This window comes from Chelonia mydas, chromosome 3 (assembly GCF_015237465.2).
Source record: "Chelonia mydas isolate rCheMyd1 chromosome 3, rCheMyd1.pri.v2, whole genome shotgun sequence".
In the NCBI taxonomy this organism is placed as follows: domain Eukaryota; kingdom Metazoa; phylum Chordata; order Testudines; family Cheloniidae; genus Chelonia; species Chelonia mydas.
The window spans coordinates 160,318,773-160,337,666 of record NC_057851.1 but is presented as its reverse complement, the minus strand read 5'-3'; the positions used below and the strand labels follow the sequence as shown (position 1 = coordinate 160,337,666).

General features: G+C 42.9%; 1 protein-coding gene across 2 annotated transcripts in view; it reads left to right on the top strand.

Moving 5' to 3' along the window:
- The window catches only part of CENPF (centromere protein F), a 76,185-nt gene that overhangs the window by 41,201 nt on the left and 16,090 nt on the right, over positions 1–18,894 (top strand). For both annotated transcript variants that reach the window (XM_037895726.2, XM_037895725.2), the window contains 2 exons: positions 816–951; positions 4,072–7,634. In XM_037895726.2, the coding sequence (XP_037751654.1) occupies positions 816–951; positions 4,072–7,634 (3,699 nt within the window). The remainder of the gene's footprint in view (positions 1–815; positions 952–4,071; positions 7,635–18,894) is intronic.

Here is an 18,894-nt window from a genome sequence, read left to right as displayed (position 1 = left end):
AGAAGCAGCCACGGTTTTATTTATGTTCTTTGGGTGACTTGTTTAAATAGCTGAAAATACAGACCTGCTGTGCCAGCAAGGTTTTAATTTGTTTTCCATCCAGACCCTCCCTTTTCTTGAATTTGGCTTCTGTGCACTGGTGCCATCTGCTAGTAGTAAGTAGATGAATAAATGATGGCTTGCGTCCAATAGAGTCCCACCAATGCCATGCCATCTGTTACCCAGCAATGCAGGAGTTTGGGTGGAAGGAGTTAGTTTTTTAGAAATAACTTTTATTTAAGTTCCCAGGTAGGACATAGTTGTATGGGGCATTTTAACTTTTCTTAACTTATTTGGAAAAAAGATACTTAGAAAATGTACTATCCTGAACCCCCAGGTATTGCTGACTAATAATACTTTACATCTAATGCTATCTTGCTGATGAGCAATTTCATATATTTGAATCATCCACACTGAGAGATGGGTGGTCTGAGAACAGGAGCTGGAACTGGAAACTTCTCCTGAGTTCTGATACTGGCAGTGAAATTGACTCCGCTCTGTGGCTTTGGGCAAGTCACTTAACTTCACTGACTCAGTTTCTGTGGGCTGGATTCTATCCGGTGTCAAGATCTGCTATGGGCAGGCAACAGAGAACTGGTTGCAGCTCCCTGGTTCCATACCCTGAGCCACTTAAGTACTGCTGTGATCTGTGCCAGCTGAAACCAAGGCCCAACTTTCCAGAGTCTTCATGGGACTCAGATGGGTAGTATACCACATTACACTACTCTAAGTTTATTGACTTAATCAACTGTTTTGTAACTAATGTTTTGTTGTAGGAAATGAAGAAGGAAAAAAACCTTCTTCGCTGCCAGTCTGATCAAAAGTCACGAGAAATCCATCAGCTGGAAGAACAACTAAAAACAGCCAAACAGTTTCTAAAGGAGAGCCAGAATTATGCTGAAGAGATGAAAAGTGAGTTACAGATTTCTACCTATTAAATCCTATTACAAACCATTACTTTAGTGTGAAGGATCTGTAAACCTCATTATAAATGGTGATTTGAAGCATACTCAAGGAAAAAAAGTTCCCAGTGTGTGATATAGTTAAATTAACTTTTAGCTAATACACGCAATTTTCTTTCCAAACTGAGATGGAACTTTTTTATACAGATATTCTAACTCATAAAATTATATGGTTTTAAAGCTATTTAAAATGAGGAATAAATATGTCCCAAACAAAACTATAGGGTCAGCAAATTAAATACTACAATGTGCTCCTGTGTTTTAAAATCCCAAGCAAACAAATACACCTCAAATTATTATTCTTTAGCTTGAATATGGACTCCATCGAGCTAAAATGTGATGAAATATTACCTGCCGAGCCCTAATTTGACTTTTCCCTACATTTGTATATTTTGTTGGGAAAATGCATTTTGCATACTGTGGTTTAAGAGAACCGGTAATTCTGCTAAATAGCCATTGAAAAGGAGACTGCTCCTGCTTATCTCTGTAGAAGTCTAACCTCACTTAATGAGATTTCAAAATTAAATTTATGGAACCAGTCCTGCTCCCATTTTAATCAGTATTTCTGCACTCTCCAATCCATGAGTCCATCCAAATAACTGGTTTCAGAGTAACAGCCGTGTTAGTCTGTATTCGCAAAAAGAAAAGGAGTACTTGTGGCACCTTAGAGACTAACCAATTTATTTGAGCATGAGCTTTCGTGAGCTACAGCTCACTTCATCGGATGCATACTGTGGAAACTGCAGAAGACATTATGTACACACAGAGACCATGAAACAATACCTCCTCCCACCCCACTCTCCTGCTGGTAATAGCTTATCTAAAGTGATCATCAAGTTGGGCCATTTCCAGCACAAATCCAGGTTTTCTCACCCTCCCCCCCCCCTCCCCTCCCCCACACACAAACTCACTCTCCTGCTGGTAATAGCCCATCCAAAGTGACCACTCTCTTCACAATGTGTATGATAATTAAGGTGGGCCATTTCCTGCACAAATCCAGGTTCTCTCACCCCCTCACCCCCCTCCAAAAACCACACACACAAACTCACTCTCCTGCTGGTAATAGCCTGTCCAAAGTGACCACTCTCCTTACAACCTGCATGAAAATCAAGGTGGGACATTTCCAGCACAAATACAGGTTTTCTCACCCCCCCCCCCCTTTTTTTTTTTTTCCAAAAAACACACACACACAAACTCACTCTCCTGCTGGTAATAGCTTATCCAAAGTGACCACTCTCCCTACAATGTGCATGATAATCAAGGTGGGCCATTTCCAGCACAAATCCAGGTTTTCTCACCAAACCCCCCCCCCCCCCACAACACACACACAAACTCACTCTCCTGCTGGCAATAGCTCATCCAAACTGACCACTCTCCCCACAATGTGCATGACAATCAAGGTGGGCCATTTCCAGCATAAATCCAAGTTTAACCAGAACGTCGGGGGGGGGGGGGTAGGAAAAAACAAGGGGAAATAGGCTACCTTGCATAATGACTTAGCCACTCCCCTAAGGTAGCCTATTTCCCCTTGTTTTTTCCTACCCCCCCCCCCCCCCGACGTTCTGGTTGAACTTGGATTTATGCTGGAAATGGCCCATCTTGATTGTCATGCACATTGTGGGGAGAGTGGTCAGTTTGGATGAGCTATTGCCAGCAGGAGAGTGAGTTTGTGTGTGTGTTGTGGGGGGGGGGGGGCGTTGGTGAGAAAACCTGGATTTGTGCTGGAAATGGCCCACCTTGATTATCATGCACATTATAGGGAGAGTGGTTACTTTGGATGAGCTATTACCAGCAGGAGAGTGAGTTTGTGTGTGTATGGGGGTGGGAGGGTGAGAAAACCTGGATTTGTGCTGGAAATGGCCCAACTTGATGATCACTTTAGATAAGCTATTACCAGCAGGAGAGTGGGGTGGGAGGAGGTATTGTTTCATGGTCTCTGTGTGTATATAATGTCTTCTGCAGTTTCCACAGTATGCATCCGATGAAGAGAGCTGTAGCTCACGAAAGCTCATGCTCAAATAAATTGGTTAGTCTCTAAGGTGCCACAAGTACTCCTTTTCTTTTTCCAAATAACTGCTTTGTGTTTTGATCTTATTTCTGGCATGTAGCAGCACTTTTGGCTAGCTAATAAAATGTAATGCCTTCTAAGTCCATTTTCTTGCTTTCACTGTCTTCTATCTGTGGTTCTTACTCTACCTCTAGTAAGGTGTCAAATGGTAGCATTATCTCAGTTTTCTGGAGGGAATAGTTATGAACAAAAAATAAGTCAGAAGATGTTTGTGCTGTAGCTCTGCACTGCAACGAATAATAACTTGTCCTAATTGAAACATAACTGAATGTGGGTGCCCAGAGTCCTAGGCTGTCACCTTTAACCCCCGGACAGTTCTTCCTCTCTAATTAGTCTCTGATTATCCTCTCTAGTTATACCTTTTTTCCCCCCTTTGAATCGCCAAATTCTGGGGTCTTGGAGACATTGAATTTTCCTTGTCCTGTTGGAAGGGAATGCGTGGTCTTGTTTTATATGGTAAGTTGGTGTTATTCAATAGAATTCTCTTTGCAATACAGGAAATCTCTTGTATCGTCTGCATCTCTTAATTTTACTTCATAAATCAGTCCATCAAACACCTTGATTATTTTTATATATTCTGGATCCTGAAGACAGGAAAATGGACAAATAGGGCACCAAAATTCTTCATCTGGTACTGTTACCTGTCAACCATGCGTTTCAGAGTACAAGCCATCAGACCTCAGTAAAAATGGGCTGTAGAAACAGAGATACAACTGTGAAGCATAGAGCAAGTTGACTAGCAGCAGTATGTTCTTTCTGCAAAACTGAATTCTGGCAATGCTGAAATTGTCTCAGCTATACAATTTCATGGTTTGGGAATAAAGGCAGTTTTGGAACACATATGTAATTATATTCTGAAATTCTAAGAAAATTTATTGCTAAGTGAAAAATTGAAAAATGTCAATATTGCCATTTTATGGTGTTACCCATAAAAGCTACTATTGCATATTTGACATAGTTTGCTTTCACAAATTAACCACTTAATTTTTTTTATTACTATAGATAAGAGTTTGTCTCAGGAAGAAGACCTAAAGATACTCCAAGAGAAACTCAACAAACAAGATGCCTCTCTCACGTTGGAGAAATTGAAATTAGCTATAGCTGATCTGGAAAAGCAACGAGACTCCATTCAACATCTGCTGAAGCAAAGAGAAAGCCATACTGAGGAACTAAACAGTAAGATAAGTAAAATGGAGAAGGAATCAGAAGCCTTGCTGAAAGTTGTTGGATTAAAGGAGGGAGAATGTGAAGAACTAAAAAAGGAGTTTACTATTCTTTCTCAATGGAAAAATGAAAATGAACAACTTGTGAATAAGCTTGAGTCTGAAAAGGAAGAATTGCTGAGCAAAATTAATGACTTGGAAAGTTTTCTCAAGATTCAACAAGTTAAAAGTAATGAAAGTAGTGAGACTGTCAGAATAATGGTAAATGAGAAAGAAAAATATAGTTTAGAGATTAAAAATCTCAGAGACATGGTGGAATATAAAAGTGAAAAACTAGAGGCACAGAAAAAAGCTTATGATGAACTTCAACAAAAAGCGGAATGTTCAGATCAAAAATATCGGAAAGAAATAGAAAATATGACCTGGAAAATATCTCAGCTCACCAACCAAGTTGAAATTCTAGAACAAAAGCTACAGTTAGCAGCAAACGAAGTACTGGAAAAGGATCAATGTTATCATGAGTTGCATGGTAAATATGAGAAAATTTGCTATCTTGTAAAATCAAAAGATATTTCTGAAGTAACAGAAGACAGAGAACTAAATTTACAGAATAAACATTGCAGGACTGTTTTGGGTGGTGAAGAACAACTTCCAGTGAAAAATTCCATCACAGATGTATTAATGAGAGAACCTGGAACAATCAGTGAGGATTGGGAAGACCATTGTGCAAAAGCTGTCCTAGAAACAGATAAAAATGATGGACAGGATATGTCAATCCTACAAGATCAGGTCTCTTCTCTTGAGATTTCATTAATGGCTCAAAAGCAGTTTAAGTCACTTTTGCAGAAACCCTATGAAAACTTGGTAGAAATCAAAGGTGAGACGGAAAAAAAGCTAGTTGAAGCAGAACAGATGCATGGAAGTTTTGTGACAGAGACTAAAAACCATATTCGTAACTTGCAAGGGGATACTTCTGCTCAGCAAGATTGTATTGATAAAACATTAGCTGCCCTTGAGGAAAAGGACAAGCAATTGCACACTTTGAACAAAGAATTAGAAACTCAACAAGCAGAGATTTGGGATTTAAAAATCAATAATAAATTGCTTGAGGATTCAGTAAAGCAGCTACAACTTGTGTGTGACACATGGAATTTCAAGAAAAAAGACATGTCTACAATGCTTTCCTTACGTGAAAAAGAAATTGAGGACCTTACTGAAGAAAATGGAACCCTTAAGGGCATTAACAAGGCTTTAGAACAAGAAAAAGTAGACTTACTAGAAACAAACATAATTTTTTCTAATAGTTTAAAGGAAAGAGAGGAAAGCATTTCTGAGTTGTCCAGAAGACACAAGGAGGAAAGACTGTCACTCATAGAAAGATATGAAGAAATTGAAAAAGAACTTGTAGATCTACAAGGAAAATACAAATCAATGGAAGAAAAAAATGCCAACACAGAAGGCATTTTAAGACAGCAAAAAAGTCACTTTCAGGAGAGTAAAGCAGAATCAGAACGACAAGAGAAACAGCTTAGGGATGAGCGTAATGAATTCTTCTCTAAACTAGTGTCCTTAGAGGGAAAAAATAAAGATTTGATTCAGGAACTTGAGAAAGTGCAGTCAGAGTTGCAATTTAAACAATCTGAGATTGCTCACATCCAAAATGTATCTTCAGCTGAGTTGGATTGTTTGAGACAGGAAATGTTAAATGTCAGGGCAGAACAAAACAAAATGCAAGAAGAACATAACGTCTTGCTTCAAGAGAATGAGCAATTGAGCAAGGTAATAAAAACAAAGAATGAATCTCTAGCGTGTGACTTAGTTCATGACAGAAGGCCTACATCAGAACAGTTGAGAGTGTCCATGGAAGAAAAAGAGAACGAGCTGAATAAATATCAAGTTAAACTTGAGCTACTTCAGATGGATCTTGAGGACAGAGAAGTCTCTGTAGAAAACTACAGCACACAGGTTATGCAGTTGGAGGCTGCTTTAAAAAGTGTGGAAAGAAAACTTGAGGAAAGTGAAAAGGAAAAAGAGAGGATGCAGCAAGAATTACAAACTATTAAAGAAGAATTGGAAACTCCAGATCCTAAGCTTATAGTGGTAGATAAGAATGACCAATCAGTGGAGTCTGTTGTTGATGCTGATTCCCAGGTCAACTCTAAAAGAGAAATAGATGAAAAGTACTCTTTGGTTCTTCATGAGCTGACAACAAGCCAGAATGATGATGTCCAACTAGTATCCTCTTTACAGATGACAATGAACAGACTAAATGAATTGGAGAAAATGTGTGAAATGCTGCAGATTGAAAAGTTAGTATTAACATCCGAACTTAATGACTCAAAAACTGAATGCACCACTACTGATAAAATGGCAGAAGAGGTAGAAAAAATAGTGAGTGAAGTTAAAATATTAAAAGATGAAAAAGCTATTTTTCCTGATGAATTAATGGATCAGAATGTTGAAAATGAAGTAGGAATACACTTTGATGACGAGCAAATGTCTTTCAAATCTCTGGAATGTAGTACTGAACCTAACTATAACTATGAAGATTTAAAACTGTCCAACAAAGAAGTTAAAATGCACTTTGCTGAAGTAAAAGAGAAAATTTTCTCTTTACAAAGAGAGCATAAAATCTTACATGAGCAACACTGTAGTATGATCTTCAAAGTGTCTGAGCTACAGTCCTGTATTAAAACTCTTAAGGCAGAAAATTCTGCATTGTCAACAAGTCTGAATAAAGTTAATGCTGATTCAGTGGAAGTGCAGGTGACTTCTCGCCAAAAAGATGGAGAATTTAAATTAGAGGAAACCAAGTCCACATTCTCTCCATCATGTCTTAATGAGATGCCATATTTTCCAGAAGCAAATCTTTTGGAGTTGTCCTTTGATAGTGATCTGTGCAAATGGAGAGAAGAAAGTATTTGGCTGAATATTTCTCAAGAATCTGTTCTAGGAGATAAAACAGAAATTAGTTTAGTTGAAGAGCCCCATAATGATCAGGCATTGGACTTCATTGCAAAGAGAGAGAGCATTATACATAGAAAATCTAATCTGGAGAGTAAAATTAGAGAACTTCAGATGATATGTCAGACATATGAAAAGTCCATCAAGAGCTTTGAAGAGCAATTTCAGTCTCGTGAAAATATGAAAAATGAGATACAAGAGCTAAAACAACTAATTATTTCTGAAAGGAAAGAATCAGATGACCTCAGAAAGCAAAATATATCTGACAATGAACAGTGGCAACAAAAACTGAGTAATGTGACAATGGAGATGGAATATAAACTGGCAGCAGAGAAGAAACAGATTGAGCACTTGTCGCTGGAGCTAGAAGTAGCAAGACTCCAGCTACAAGGCCTTGATTTAAGTTCACGTTCCCTGCTATGCATAGATATTGAAGATGTAAGTAAGAAATTTTGTGTGCATCATTGTTTTCAGTTGATTTATAGTAAAACCAAAACCAGATTCACTTAGGTAAAATGGAAACTATTCAAAATGATTTGTCCTATATCTTAGTTGAAATGATACAATACAGAAAATAACAAAGCCATGTTATTTTCAGTCTCTGTTATCAATGCTGGATAAGAGCAATATCAATATCCTTTGCTGACAGTTAATAAGGCATTTTATACTTAAGCTTTTAAGAGCAAAAATATTAAATTGTGTCTTTTTTAATATCTATTCTCATATAACATTTGATATAACTGCTTCATTAGTAGTATTGAAATCTGATTAAATCTGTTATCTTATAAACTTCTGGCTATCAAAGATACAAGAGGTCTTTAGCGGGACACCTGAAAACATGCTAAAATGTGCACATTTTGTTTGTTCTGCTGCCCAGCTTTTCTCCTCATTCGTAACAAAGCGGTGATGCCTCTCACCTGTAGAACTGGGAGGTGGACCAGTGTTGTTGATGAAGGCTCCAGCACTGAGCTCCACCCTTCAACTCAGGCCACCAGAAATTGTGTCCAGCAGCAGAAAAAGTTGGCGGTTCAGTTTCTCCCAACAACTTTGTTTTATAACTAATTTTTGTTCATTTTTCTGCAATACTAATTTCATTTCAACTTCTTGCTCCTCTCTCCCTCCCCTCAAGTAAGTTCTCTGGATCTGCAAATGCAGCACCTCTCAGTAACTCCCTTTGACCGCTATTGCAGTGGTAGAAAAGCCCTGCAAGATCAAGCTAAGTCCAAGTAGTGCAGTGGGCAGCTTTTTAGGAGTCGGGTATGTCTATACTACCCACTGAATTGGTGGGCAGTGATCGATCCAGCGGGGGTCGATTTATCGTGTCTACTCTAGATGCGATAAATTGACCCCTGAGCACTCTCCCATCGACTCCTGTACTCCACCGGCGCGAGAGGTGCCGGCAGAGTCGATGGGGGAGCGTCAGCAGTCGACTCACCATAGTGAAGACACCGAGGTGAGTAGATTTAAGTACGTCGACTTCAGCTACGTTATTCACGTAGCTGAAGTTGTGTAACTTAGATTGATCATCCCTCTCCCCCCCCCCCCGCCCCCACCAGTGTAGACCAGGTCTTAGAGGGTGACCTATGTTCTGCTGCTACAAGCCACCAATCCTTGCTCTGTGAGGGGATGGGGCTCTGTTGGACCAGCGTACTAGTGCCATGCATGCGCACATAACACACCTATTTGAAGTCCTGATTCCATTGTGAGAAGGCTTGATGAGGAGAATGAGGATTCTCTAGTTGATGAGAACCCCACATAGCCTGCTCAGGAATAACACTTGGAAACTCCATATGCTCTGGGTCCCAAAAAGACGAAAGGAATTGTCCCCTTTGTAAGGAAGTCATATGTATAATTAATGAGCAGGTTGTATAAACATAAGGCTTTAAACTTTTTCTCTTGCCTTCCCACTCTTAGGATGCGTTTGCTGGGGTTTTCTCCTATATATGGGTCTCCTGGAGTGCTCTGTATCAGGGTCACCGCCCCCTCCTACCCTGGAGTATATCTGGGCATGCAGAGACACGTTACTTCTGTGAAGCCCTGTCTGAGTTGGCAGGGTAATGTAAATTGTTTATCTCTGCTTTTCAGCCTGGGACCCTCTTTCAACCAGGGAAGGGGCCCCAAATTTTAGGTCACAATGGAGTGGGAATTGTTCCTGTCCATCTATCAGGTCAAGGACGCACGCTTTACCAGGGAAAGGAGTTTGGAGTCTCCTCCCCCTCTCTATAGGCTTGCTCAGCGTTGAAGTCTAAGGAGCTTTCAGACAGTGTGTGCCCAGAACAGAGGCACTTAAGAATTCCATTCCTTATGTACCTGCACCATCAGGGGATTACAGAGGCGTCAAGGAGAAATCCCTTCCCATGTTCAAAATGGCTCCTGCTTTACTGAGTAAAAAGCCCCAAGTGGTACTAATTTTCTTTGGAAGTACTTACCTGGGCTCTTGCTTGGCCAGCCTGAGGGTGTAGACAGAACCCTTTCAGGCACCTGGGGCCATCTAGCAGGCTATTCCAACAATCAGCATTTGTCTCAGTATCCCTCCTTAGTTGAGAAATCCCCAGATCAGGATGATTACGCTACCTCACTTCTGTAAACAACTGGGGGAAGTACCCCATGTACACCACCACACAGAAAAAAACCCCAAATCCAGATGACTCTCTCAGCTCTGGAAACCAGTGTCTTGAAAAAAACCTCTATAATAAACTATCTAGTTTCTCACACTTTCCTCCTTTGAGATCATCATTTCCAGTTAAAATTAGATGTTAAACTAAAATGTTATATAAAAATATAAGGAAAATTTGTAAATCTGGGGAACCTAAGTGCAGCAGTAATCATACCAGAAAGAGACACAGCCATGCCCCCAGAAGGGGGTTCCTTCCAAAAGATTCCATTTACCAAAAGAGTGAGGACACGACATCAAAATTTCAAAACTTCAACTGTGGCCATTTCTTATACCTAGTAAGGAAAAGCTACTTGGTGGCAAGCAAGTGGGTCATAGTCTCTAGGGCAGGGGAATATGCTATTCCCACAAGAAAGGTTGGGGACCACTGCTCTAGGATATGATCCTCAATTTGAGTGTGAGAGTTCTCTGGGTTACAGTCTAGTCAAATCCTTGAAGTGGTGTGCAAGATACTCTTTCATGGCAATTTTTCCTCTATCTTGATGTGATTTGTGTCAAACCATCCTTACTCTCTGGCTATAAGGAAACTGTTTACACTCATGAACATGAAAAAAATCATCCATACCCTGTGCATCCACATTTACAAGTGGACGGCTATTTGGGGAACCAGCAAAATTAGTCACTGAGATAACAGAAGCCTGAACCCTCCTTGTCAAAGCCAGCATAGTAATCTGTTGGTCACTGCCAACACCAAAGGTATTCATGAAGGGAGTGTTTGCCTAGCAGAGGGAAAAGTGTGAAGCAGACGCTCACATGGAAGACCTAAATATTTTTCTTCCCAAACAATTAAATCTTCAGCATCACACAGACAAAATGATCGTTTGTGTGTGAAGACTTTACAACTCCTATACAACACTCTTCGTTTTGACCTACCCTCTGTGTCCAGAGGTTTAAATGGCTGGTAGTAGTCATAGCAAGGCTGAGGTCCCACGTTACACAACCCGATCCATTTATAGATAACATCACTGTTTGTGCCCTGTCCAGAGAAACAGATCCATTTATAACTTGCCAGCTGCTAGAAAGGATTCCAACCCACCTGGAGTTCAAAATCAAGAATATTCTGAATCCAGTGCAGGAAATTGTTCAACCAGGTTAAAAATAGGCATGGCTTTGACTATAAATTTACCACTATGGTAAAGATTTACAAAGACCCAAAACTTCATCTCATCAGTTGTATCCTGGCAGCAGTCACCCTGTAGCCAGTCTTCTCCAGAGACCAGGTTTGCTGATGCCATGCATTGGCACTGTCTTCTGCGTGGGATTTCACAATGTGCCTCCAGAAATTCCTTTTGTGGACATGTCATTCTCAGATCCTGTCCAAATGTCTCTTCTGGGGCAGGTAAGTACAAGCAACATACTTTAAGCCAACCCAGTTTTCACTTTGGCCCTTGGATGATTGCTACAGGAACAAACCTCACTTGGTGAAGAGCATACCTGGAAGGCAAGATGACCCCAGGGTTATGGTCCCTCACTCAGAAAAAAAGAGCATCCAGCTTTCTCAACCTCACAACTTGTGCTGTACAGTTTTTCAGTATGTCAGGGTACACTTCCTTTTAGTTTACTTTTACAGAATTCAGTAGTGTTGGAACAAAAACATAGGAATGGACAGATGGGATCAAACCAGTGGTCCACTGAGTCCTCTGTCATCTGACAGTGGCCAATAGCAGTTGCTTCAAAGGAAGGTTCAAGAAATCCTGTAGAGGGCAGTTAAGGAATAACTGACCCACAAGGGAAATTTCTTCCTATCTCCTGTTAGAGGTTGACTTGTGCTCTGAAGTATGAATGTTTAAATCCCTTTCAACATAAGTGAGCAACCAGAGGTCAGAACTTTTCTCTCAGAGGCCATGGAAATGTCAGATGTAGAGAAGAATCTGCTGCTTTACAAGACAGTTTGCATAAACGGAAGAGGAAAGAGCTGAAGTCATCCTTCTAGTTCTTCACTCGCAAGAAGTCCTGGGAATTTTTGGACATGATTGATAGCTCAGGAAACTCCACTATAGCTGCAGAAGAACCAGATCGCTTGAAGCATGGGCCCCCATTTCATCTGTACCTGAGCTGCCTATAATTTAACAGCCTGGATGTCAAAAGAAAAGTGCAGTTCAGCAGAGATTATCCATTAGCCCAGTGATTCTCAAACTTTTGTGCTGGTGACCCCTTTCACATAGCAAGCCTCTGAGTGTGATCCCCTCCTTATAAATTAAAAACACTTTTTTAGCCTCACTGATACATTTTGGTATCCAGACAGAATTCAATCAGGAAATTTCATTCATTGTTCTGGTAAAGTTTCACTTATGGTGCAAAGGAAACAATACATTTTTGGGTGCAGGGACTATCTCTTTGTTATATGTTTTTGTGGTACCAGCACAATCGGGCCCTGGTGTCTAATTAGTACAAAAAATTAATAATGATCACAACATTTGGATGATCTTAGCTACACTGGAGTTTCTCCCATATGGTTGGTTAGAGACCTACAACCAAACACCATAATAAGTTTGGGTACTAGCCATAAGTGTTCTTTATGCAGGTATATCAAACTCCCAACTGAGCACCAAATGTCAAGTTTCATCAGACTGGCCAGCAGTTGGCTTTTCTAGTTGCTATTCGTTCCAAAAGTCAGGTTTTGGAATGATTTCTTGCAGCTTGGTCGATCGGTCGTAAAGAGAGGTTTCTGGGCTGTAAGAATAACCTTTTCTGCCCAAGGTAAATTCCTCTTTCCACAATTCTTGGAAATTAGTTGGTTTCAACTTTAATTTTGGAAAGGTTGTGGCATTATCGGGGATTCTTAGATCTCTAAAAGATGTATCTTAAGCATATAGGAATATACACGCCAGTCATACATTCATCATCTCTTGCCATCCAAAATGCAGGACCTGGGGGTTTCAAAGTTGCTACAGACAAGATATTAAAATCCTTCACTAGTTGGCACCCTAGGCATTTGAGAAACTATTCACTGAGTGAATCAAGGCTCTCTCCATAAGGTCCCTAGTGGTACTGTGGGACAAAAATATCAGCCTCATCTGAGGAAGATTTGCAAAGTAGGTTCCCATTTCTCTGCAGAGGCATCCTTTTGTAGGTTGCTCCTTGGTTGATTCCCAAATAATTCCCTCAATATGAAGCTTTTGCTTTATATGGGGTGAACTCCTAATTCTGTCCTATTCTAACAAAAGCGAAAATTCTGATTTATCCTTTTTCCCTCCCACACACACTTCTGTGAATCACAGAATCATAGAACATCAGGGTTGGAAGGGACCTCAGGAGGTCATCTAGTCCAACCCCCTGCTCAAAGCAGGACCAATCCCCAATCAAATCATCCCAGCCAAGGCTTTGTCAAGCCTGACCTTAAAAACTTCCAAGGAAGGAGATTCTACCACCTCCCTAGGTAACGCATTCCAGTGTTTCACCACCCTCTTAGTGAAAAAGTTTTTCCTAATATCCAACCTAAACCTCCCCCACTGCAACTTGAGACCATTACTCCTTTTCCTGTCCTCTTCTACCACTGAGAATAGTCTAGAACCATCCTCTCTGGAACCACCTCTCAGGTAGTTGAAAGCAGCTATCAAATCCCCCCTCATTCTTGTCTTCCGCAGACTAAACAATCCCAGTTCCCTCAGCCTCTCCTCATAAGTCATGTGTTCCAGACCCCTAATCATTTTTGTTGCCCTTCGCTGGACTCTCTCCAATTTATCCACGTCCTTCTTGTAGTGTGGGGCCCAAAACTGGACACAGTACTCCAGATGAGGCCTCACCAATGTCGAATAGAGGGGAACGATCACGTCCCTCGATCTGCTCGCTATGCCCCTACTTATACATCCCAAAATGCCATTGGCCTTCTTGGCAACAAGGGCACACTGCTGACTCATATCCAGCTTCTCATCCACTGTAACCCCTAGGTCCTTTTCCGCAGAACTGCTGACTAGCCATTCGGTCCCTAGTCTGTAGCTGTGCATTGGATTCTTCCGTCCTAAGTGCAGGACCCTGCACTTATCCTTATTGAACCGCATCAGCTTTCTTTTGGCCCAATCCTCCAATTTGTCTAGGTCCCTCTGTATCCTATCCCTGCCCTCCAGCGTATCTACCACTCCTCCCAGTTTAGTATCATCCGCAAATTTGCTGAGAGTGCAATCCACACCATCCTCCAGATCATTTATGAAGATATTAAACAAAACCGGCCCCAGGACCAACCCCTGGGGCACTCCACTTGACACCGGCTGCCAACTAGACATGGAGCCATTGATCACTACCCGTTGAGCCCGACAATCTAGCCAGCTTTCTATCCACCTTATAGTCCAGTCATCCAGCCCATACTTCTTTAACTTGCTGGCAAGAATACTGTGGGAGACCGTGTCAAAAGCTTTGCTAAAGTCAAGAAACAATACATCCACTGCTTTCCCTTCATCCACAGAATCAGTAATCTCATCATAGAAGGCTATTAGATTAGTCAGGCATGACCTACCCTTGGTGAATCCATGCTGACTGTTCCTGATCACTTTCCTCTCGTGTAAGTGCTTCAGGATTGATTCCTTGAGGACCTGCTCCATGATTTTTCCGGGGACTGAGGTGAGGCTGACTGGCCTGTAGTTCCCAGGATCCTCCTTCTTCCCTTTTTTAAAGATTGGCACTACATTAGCCTTTTTCCAGTCATCTGGGACTTCCCCCGTTCGCCACGAGTTTTCAAAGATAATGGCCAATGGCTCTGCAATCACATCCGCCAATTCCTTTAGCACTCTCGGATGCAACTCGTCCGGCCCCATAGACTTGTGCACGTCCAGCTTTTCTAAATAGTCCCTAACCACCTCTTTCTCCACAGAGGGCTGGCTATCTACTCCCCCTGTTGTGATGCCCAGCGCAGCAGTCTGGGAGCTGTCCTTGTTAGTGAAGACAGAGGCAAAAAAAGCATTGAGCACATTAGCTTTTTCCACATCCTCTGTCACTAGGTTGCCTCCCTCATTCAGTAAGGGGCCCACACTTTCCTTGGCTTTCTTCTTGTTGCCAACATACCTGAAGAAACCCTTCTTGTTACTCTTGACATCTCTTGCTAGCTGCAGCTCCAGGTGCGATTTGGCCCTCCTGATTTCATTCCTACATGCCCGAGCAATATTTTTATACTCTTCCCTGGTCATATGTCCAACCTTCCACTTCTTGTAAGCTTCTTTTTTATGTTTAAGATCCGCTAGGATTTCACCGTTAACCAAGCTGGTCGCCTGCCATATTTACTATTCTTTCGACTCATCGGGATGGTTTGTCCCTGTAACCTCAACAGGGATTCCTTGAAATACAGCCAGCTCTCCTGGACTCCTTTCCCCTTCATGTTAGTCCCCTAGGGGATCCTACCCATCCGCTCCCTGAGGGAGTCGAAGTCTGCTTTCCTGAAGTCCAGGGTCCGTATCCTGCTGCTTACCTTTCTTCCCTGCGTCAGGATCCTGAACTCAACCAACTCATGGTCACTGCCTCCCAGATTCCCGTCCACTTTTGCTTCCCCCACTAATTCTTCCCTGTTTGTGAGCAGCAGGTCAAGAAAAGCTCCCCCCCTAGTTGGCTCGTCTAGCACTTGCACCAGGAAATTGTCCCCTATGCTTTCCAAAAACTTCCTGGATTGTCTATGCACCGCTGTATTGCTCTCCCAGCAAATATCAGGAAAATTAAAGTCACCCATGAGAACCAGGGCGTGCGATCTAGTAGCTTCTGCGAGTTGCCGGAAGAAAGCCTCATCCACCTCATCCCCCTGGTCCGGTGGTCTATAGCAGACTCCCACCACTACATCACTCTTGTTGCTCACATTTCTAAACTTAATTCATAGACACTCAGGTTTTTCTGCAGTTTCATACCGGAGCTCTGAGCAGTCATACTGCTCCCTTACATACAGTGCTACTCCACCACCTTTTCTGCCCTGCCTGTCCTTCCTGAACAGTTTATAACCATCCATGACAGTACTCCAGTCATGTGAGTTATCCCACCAAGTCTCTGTTATTCCAATGACATCATAACTCCTTGACATCACCAGGACCTCCAGTTCTCCCTGCTTGTTTCCAAGGCTTTGTGCATTTGTATACAAGCACTTGAGATAACCTGCGGATCGCCCCTCCTTCTCAGTATGAGGCAGGAGCCGCGCCTCACAGACGTTCCTGCCTGTGTTTCCTCCCGGTATCCCGCTTTCCCACTTACCTCAGGGCTTTGGTCTCCTTCCCCCGGTGAACCTAGTTTAAAGCCCTCCTCACTAGGTTAGCCAGCCTGCTCGCAAAGATGCTCTTCCCTCTCTTCGTAAGATGGAGCCCATCTCTGCCCAGCACTCCTCCTTCATGGAACACCATCCCATGGTCAAAGAATCCAAAGCCTTCTCTCCGACACCACCTGCGTAGCCATTCGTTGACTTCCACGATCCGACGGTCCCTGCCCCGTCCTTTTCCTTCCACGGGGAGGATGGACGAGAACACCACTTGTGCCTCAAACTCCTTTATCCTTCTTCCCAGAGCCACGTAGTCCGCAGTGATCCGCTCAAGGTCATTCTTGGCAGTATCATTGGTGCCCACGTGGAGAAGCAGCAAGGGGTAGCGATCCGAGGGCTTGATGAGTCTCGGCAGTCTCTCCGTCACATCACGAATCTTAGCCCCTGGCAAGCAGCAGACTTCTCGGTTTTCCCGGTCAGGGCGGCAGATAGATGACTCAGTCCCCCGGAGGAGAGAGTCCCCGACCACCACCACCCGCCTCCTTCTCTTGGGAGTGGTGGTCGTGGAACCCCCCATCTCAGGACAGTGCATCTCATGCCTTCCAACCAGCGGAGTCTCCTTCTGCTCCCTTCCCTCAGACGTATCATCTGGTCCACTCTCCGCATTAGTACCTGTGGAGAGAACATGAAAGCGGTTAGTTACCTGTGTCTGCGTTGCTGAAACCCGGACATCCCTCCTTCTTCTTCTGGAGGTCACATGTTGCCAAGCCTCTTCACTGGCCTCTTGGCTCCGCTGTGCAACCTGCTCTAAATTTTTAGAGCTTTGTGCCCGTAGAAGCATATCCTGACTGCTTGCTATTTCCCATTTGTGATGAATGAAGAGAAGTTCTTCAGCATAATGAGAAATTTCAAGGGCTTGTCAAGCGATTAAAAAAATTAATCACACTGTTAATAATAGTGCTTAATAATAGAACTCTCTTTATCATGAAAGTTGAACTTAAAAATGTAGAATTATGTACAAAAGACTGCATTCAAAAACAAAACAATGTCGAACTTTAGAGCCTACAAGTTCACCCAGTCCTACTTCTTGTTCAGCCAGTCACTCAGAGAAAGAAGTTTGTTTACATTTGCAGGAGATAATGCTGCCCACTTCTTGTTTACAATGTCACGTGAAAGTGAAAACAGGCATTTGCATGGCACTGTTGTAGCCAGCGTTGCAAGGTATTTACGTACCAGATGCGCTGAAGATTCATATCTCCCTTCATGCTTCAACCACCATTCCAAAGGACATGCATCTATGCTGATGATAGGTTCTGCTCAATAATGATCCGACGCATATTCATTTTCATCCTCTGAGTCAGATGCCACCAGTAGAAGGTTGATTTTCTTTTTTGGTGGTTCGGGTGCTGTAGTTTCCGCATCATAGTGTTGCTCTTTTAAGACTTCTGAAAGCATGCTCCACACCTCGTCTCTCTCAGATTTTGGACAGCATTTCATATTCTTAAACCTTGGGTCAAGTGCTGTAGCTATTTTTAGAAATCTCACATTGGTACCTTCATTTCATTTTTGTCAAATCTGCAGTGACAGTGTTCGTAAATCGAACAACATGTGCTGGGTCATCATCCGAGACTGCTATAACAAGAAATATATGGCAGAATGTGGCTAAAACAGAGCAGGGGACATACAATTCTTCCCCAAGATGTTCAGTCACAAATTTAATTAATGCACTATATTTTTAACAAACATCATCAGCGTGGAAGCATGTCCTCCAGAATAGTGATGTCACAGAGCGAGACTCACCCCTGCGGCACCTCCTGCTGGTCTCTCAGGGAATTAGCTCTTCCAGCCTCTGGAGCGCCCTCTGCAGGCCGTTGTCCCACGTGCCACTGGCCCCCGTGTCCATCTTGGACCCCGGTGCCCCTTTTACCCAGGGTGCTGCCCCCTAACAGTACCCCCACAGTCTCTGTGTCTCCCCTCCCCAGGGAACCCCCACCCACTATCCCTACCTCGCCTCAGTCTTTGGCTACTGCTAATCACCATCTAGCCCCCACACACTGGGGCAGACTGCAGTGTACAAACCACTCATCACAGGCAAGGGGGAGTTTGGACCTGCTGCCTCTGCCTACCCTTGGGCTGTCCCCTGCAACCCCAGTACCTATTCGGCCTTATACTAGGCCACAGCCTGGGGGGTTTCCAGGCCGGAGCTCCCCAGCTCCTCTGGCCTTCCCCCAGCCCTGCTCCACCTTAGGTACATAGGTATGCTCCCCAGCAGCCAGGCCCTTCTCCCTCTAAAGGCAGAGAGAGCAAGCTCCTAGCCCACTGCCCTCTTATGAGGGCCAGCTGAACTCTGATTGGGGCATGGCCACAACTGAGGCTGCTTCCCCAATCAGCCCAGGAGCTGCTTGCCCCCAGCCACAACCCTCTCCTGGACTGTTTTAAGCCCCTAAGGGCAGGAGCAGGTGACCACCCCGCTACAGGTGGCTGAAGCATGAAGGGGCACACAAATGTTTAGCATATCTGGCACATAAATACCGTGCAAGGCCGGCTACAAAAGTGCCACACAAACACCTGTTTTCACTTTCAGGTGACATTGTAAATAAGAAGCAGGCAGCAGTACCTCCCGTAAATGTAAACAAACTTGTTTGTGTAAGCCATTGGCTGAACAAGAAGTAGGACTGAGTGGACTTGTAGGTTCTAAAGTTTTACATTGTTTTGTTTTTGAGTGCAGCTATGTAACAAAAAAAAATCTACATTTGTTAGTTGCACTTCATGATAAAGAGATTGCATTACGATACTTGTATGAGGTAACTGAAAAATACTATTTCTTTTGTTTATCATTTATACAGTGCAAATATTTGTAA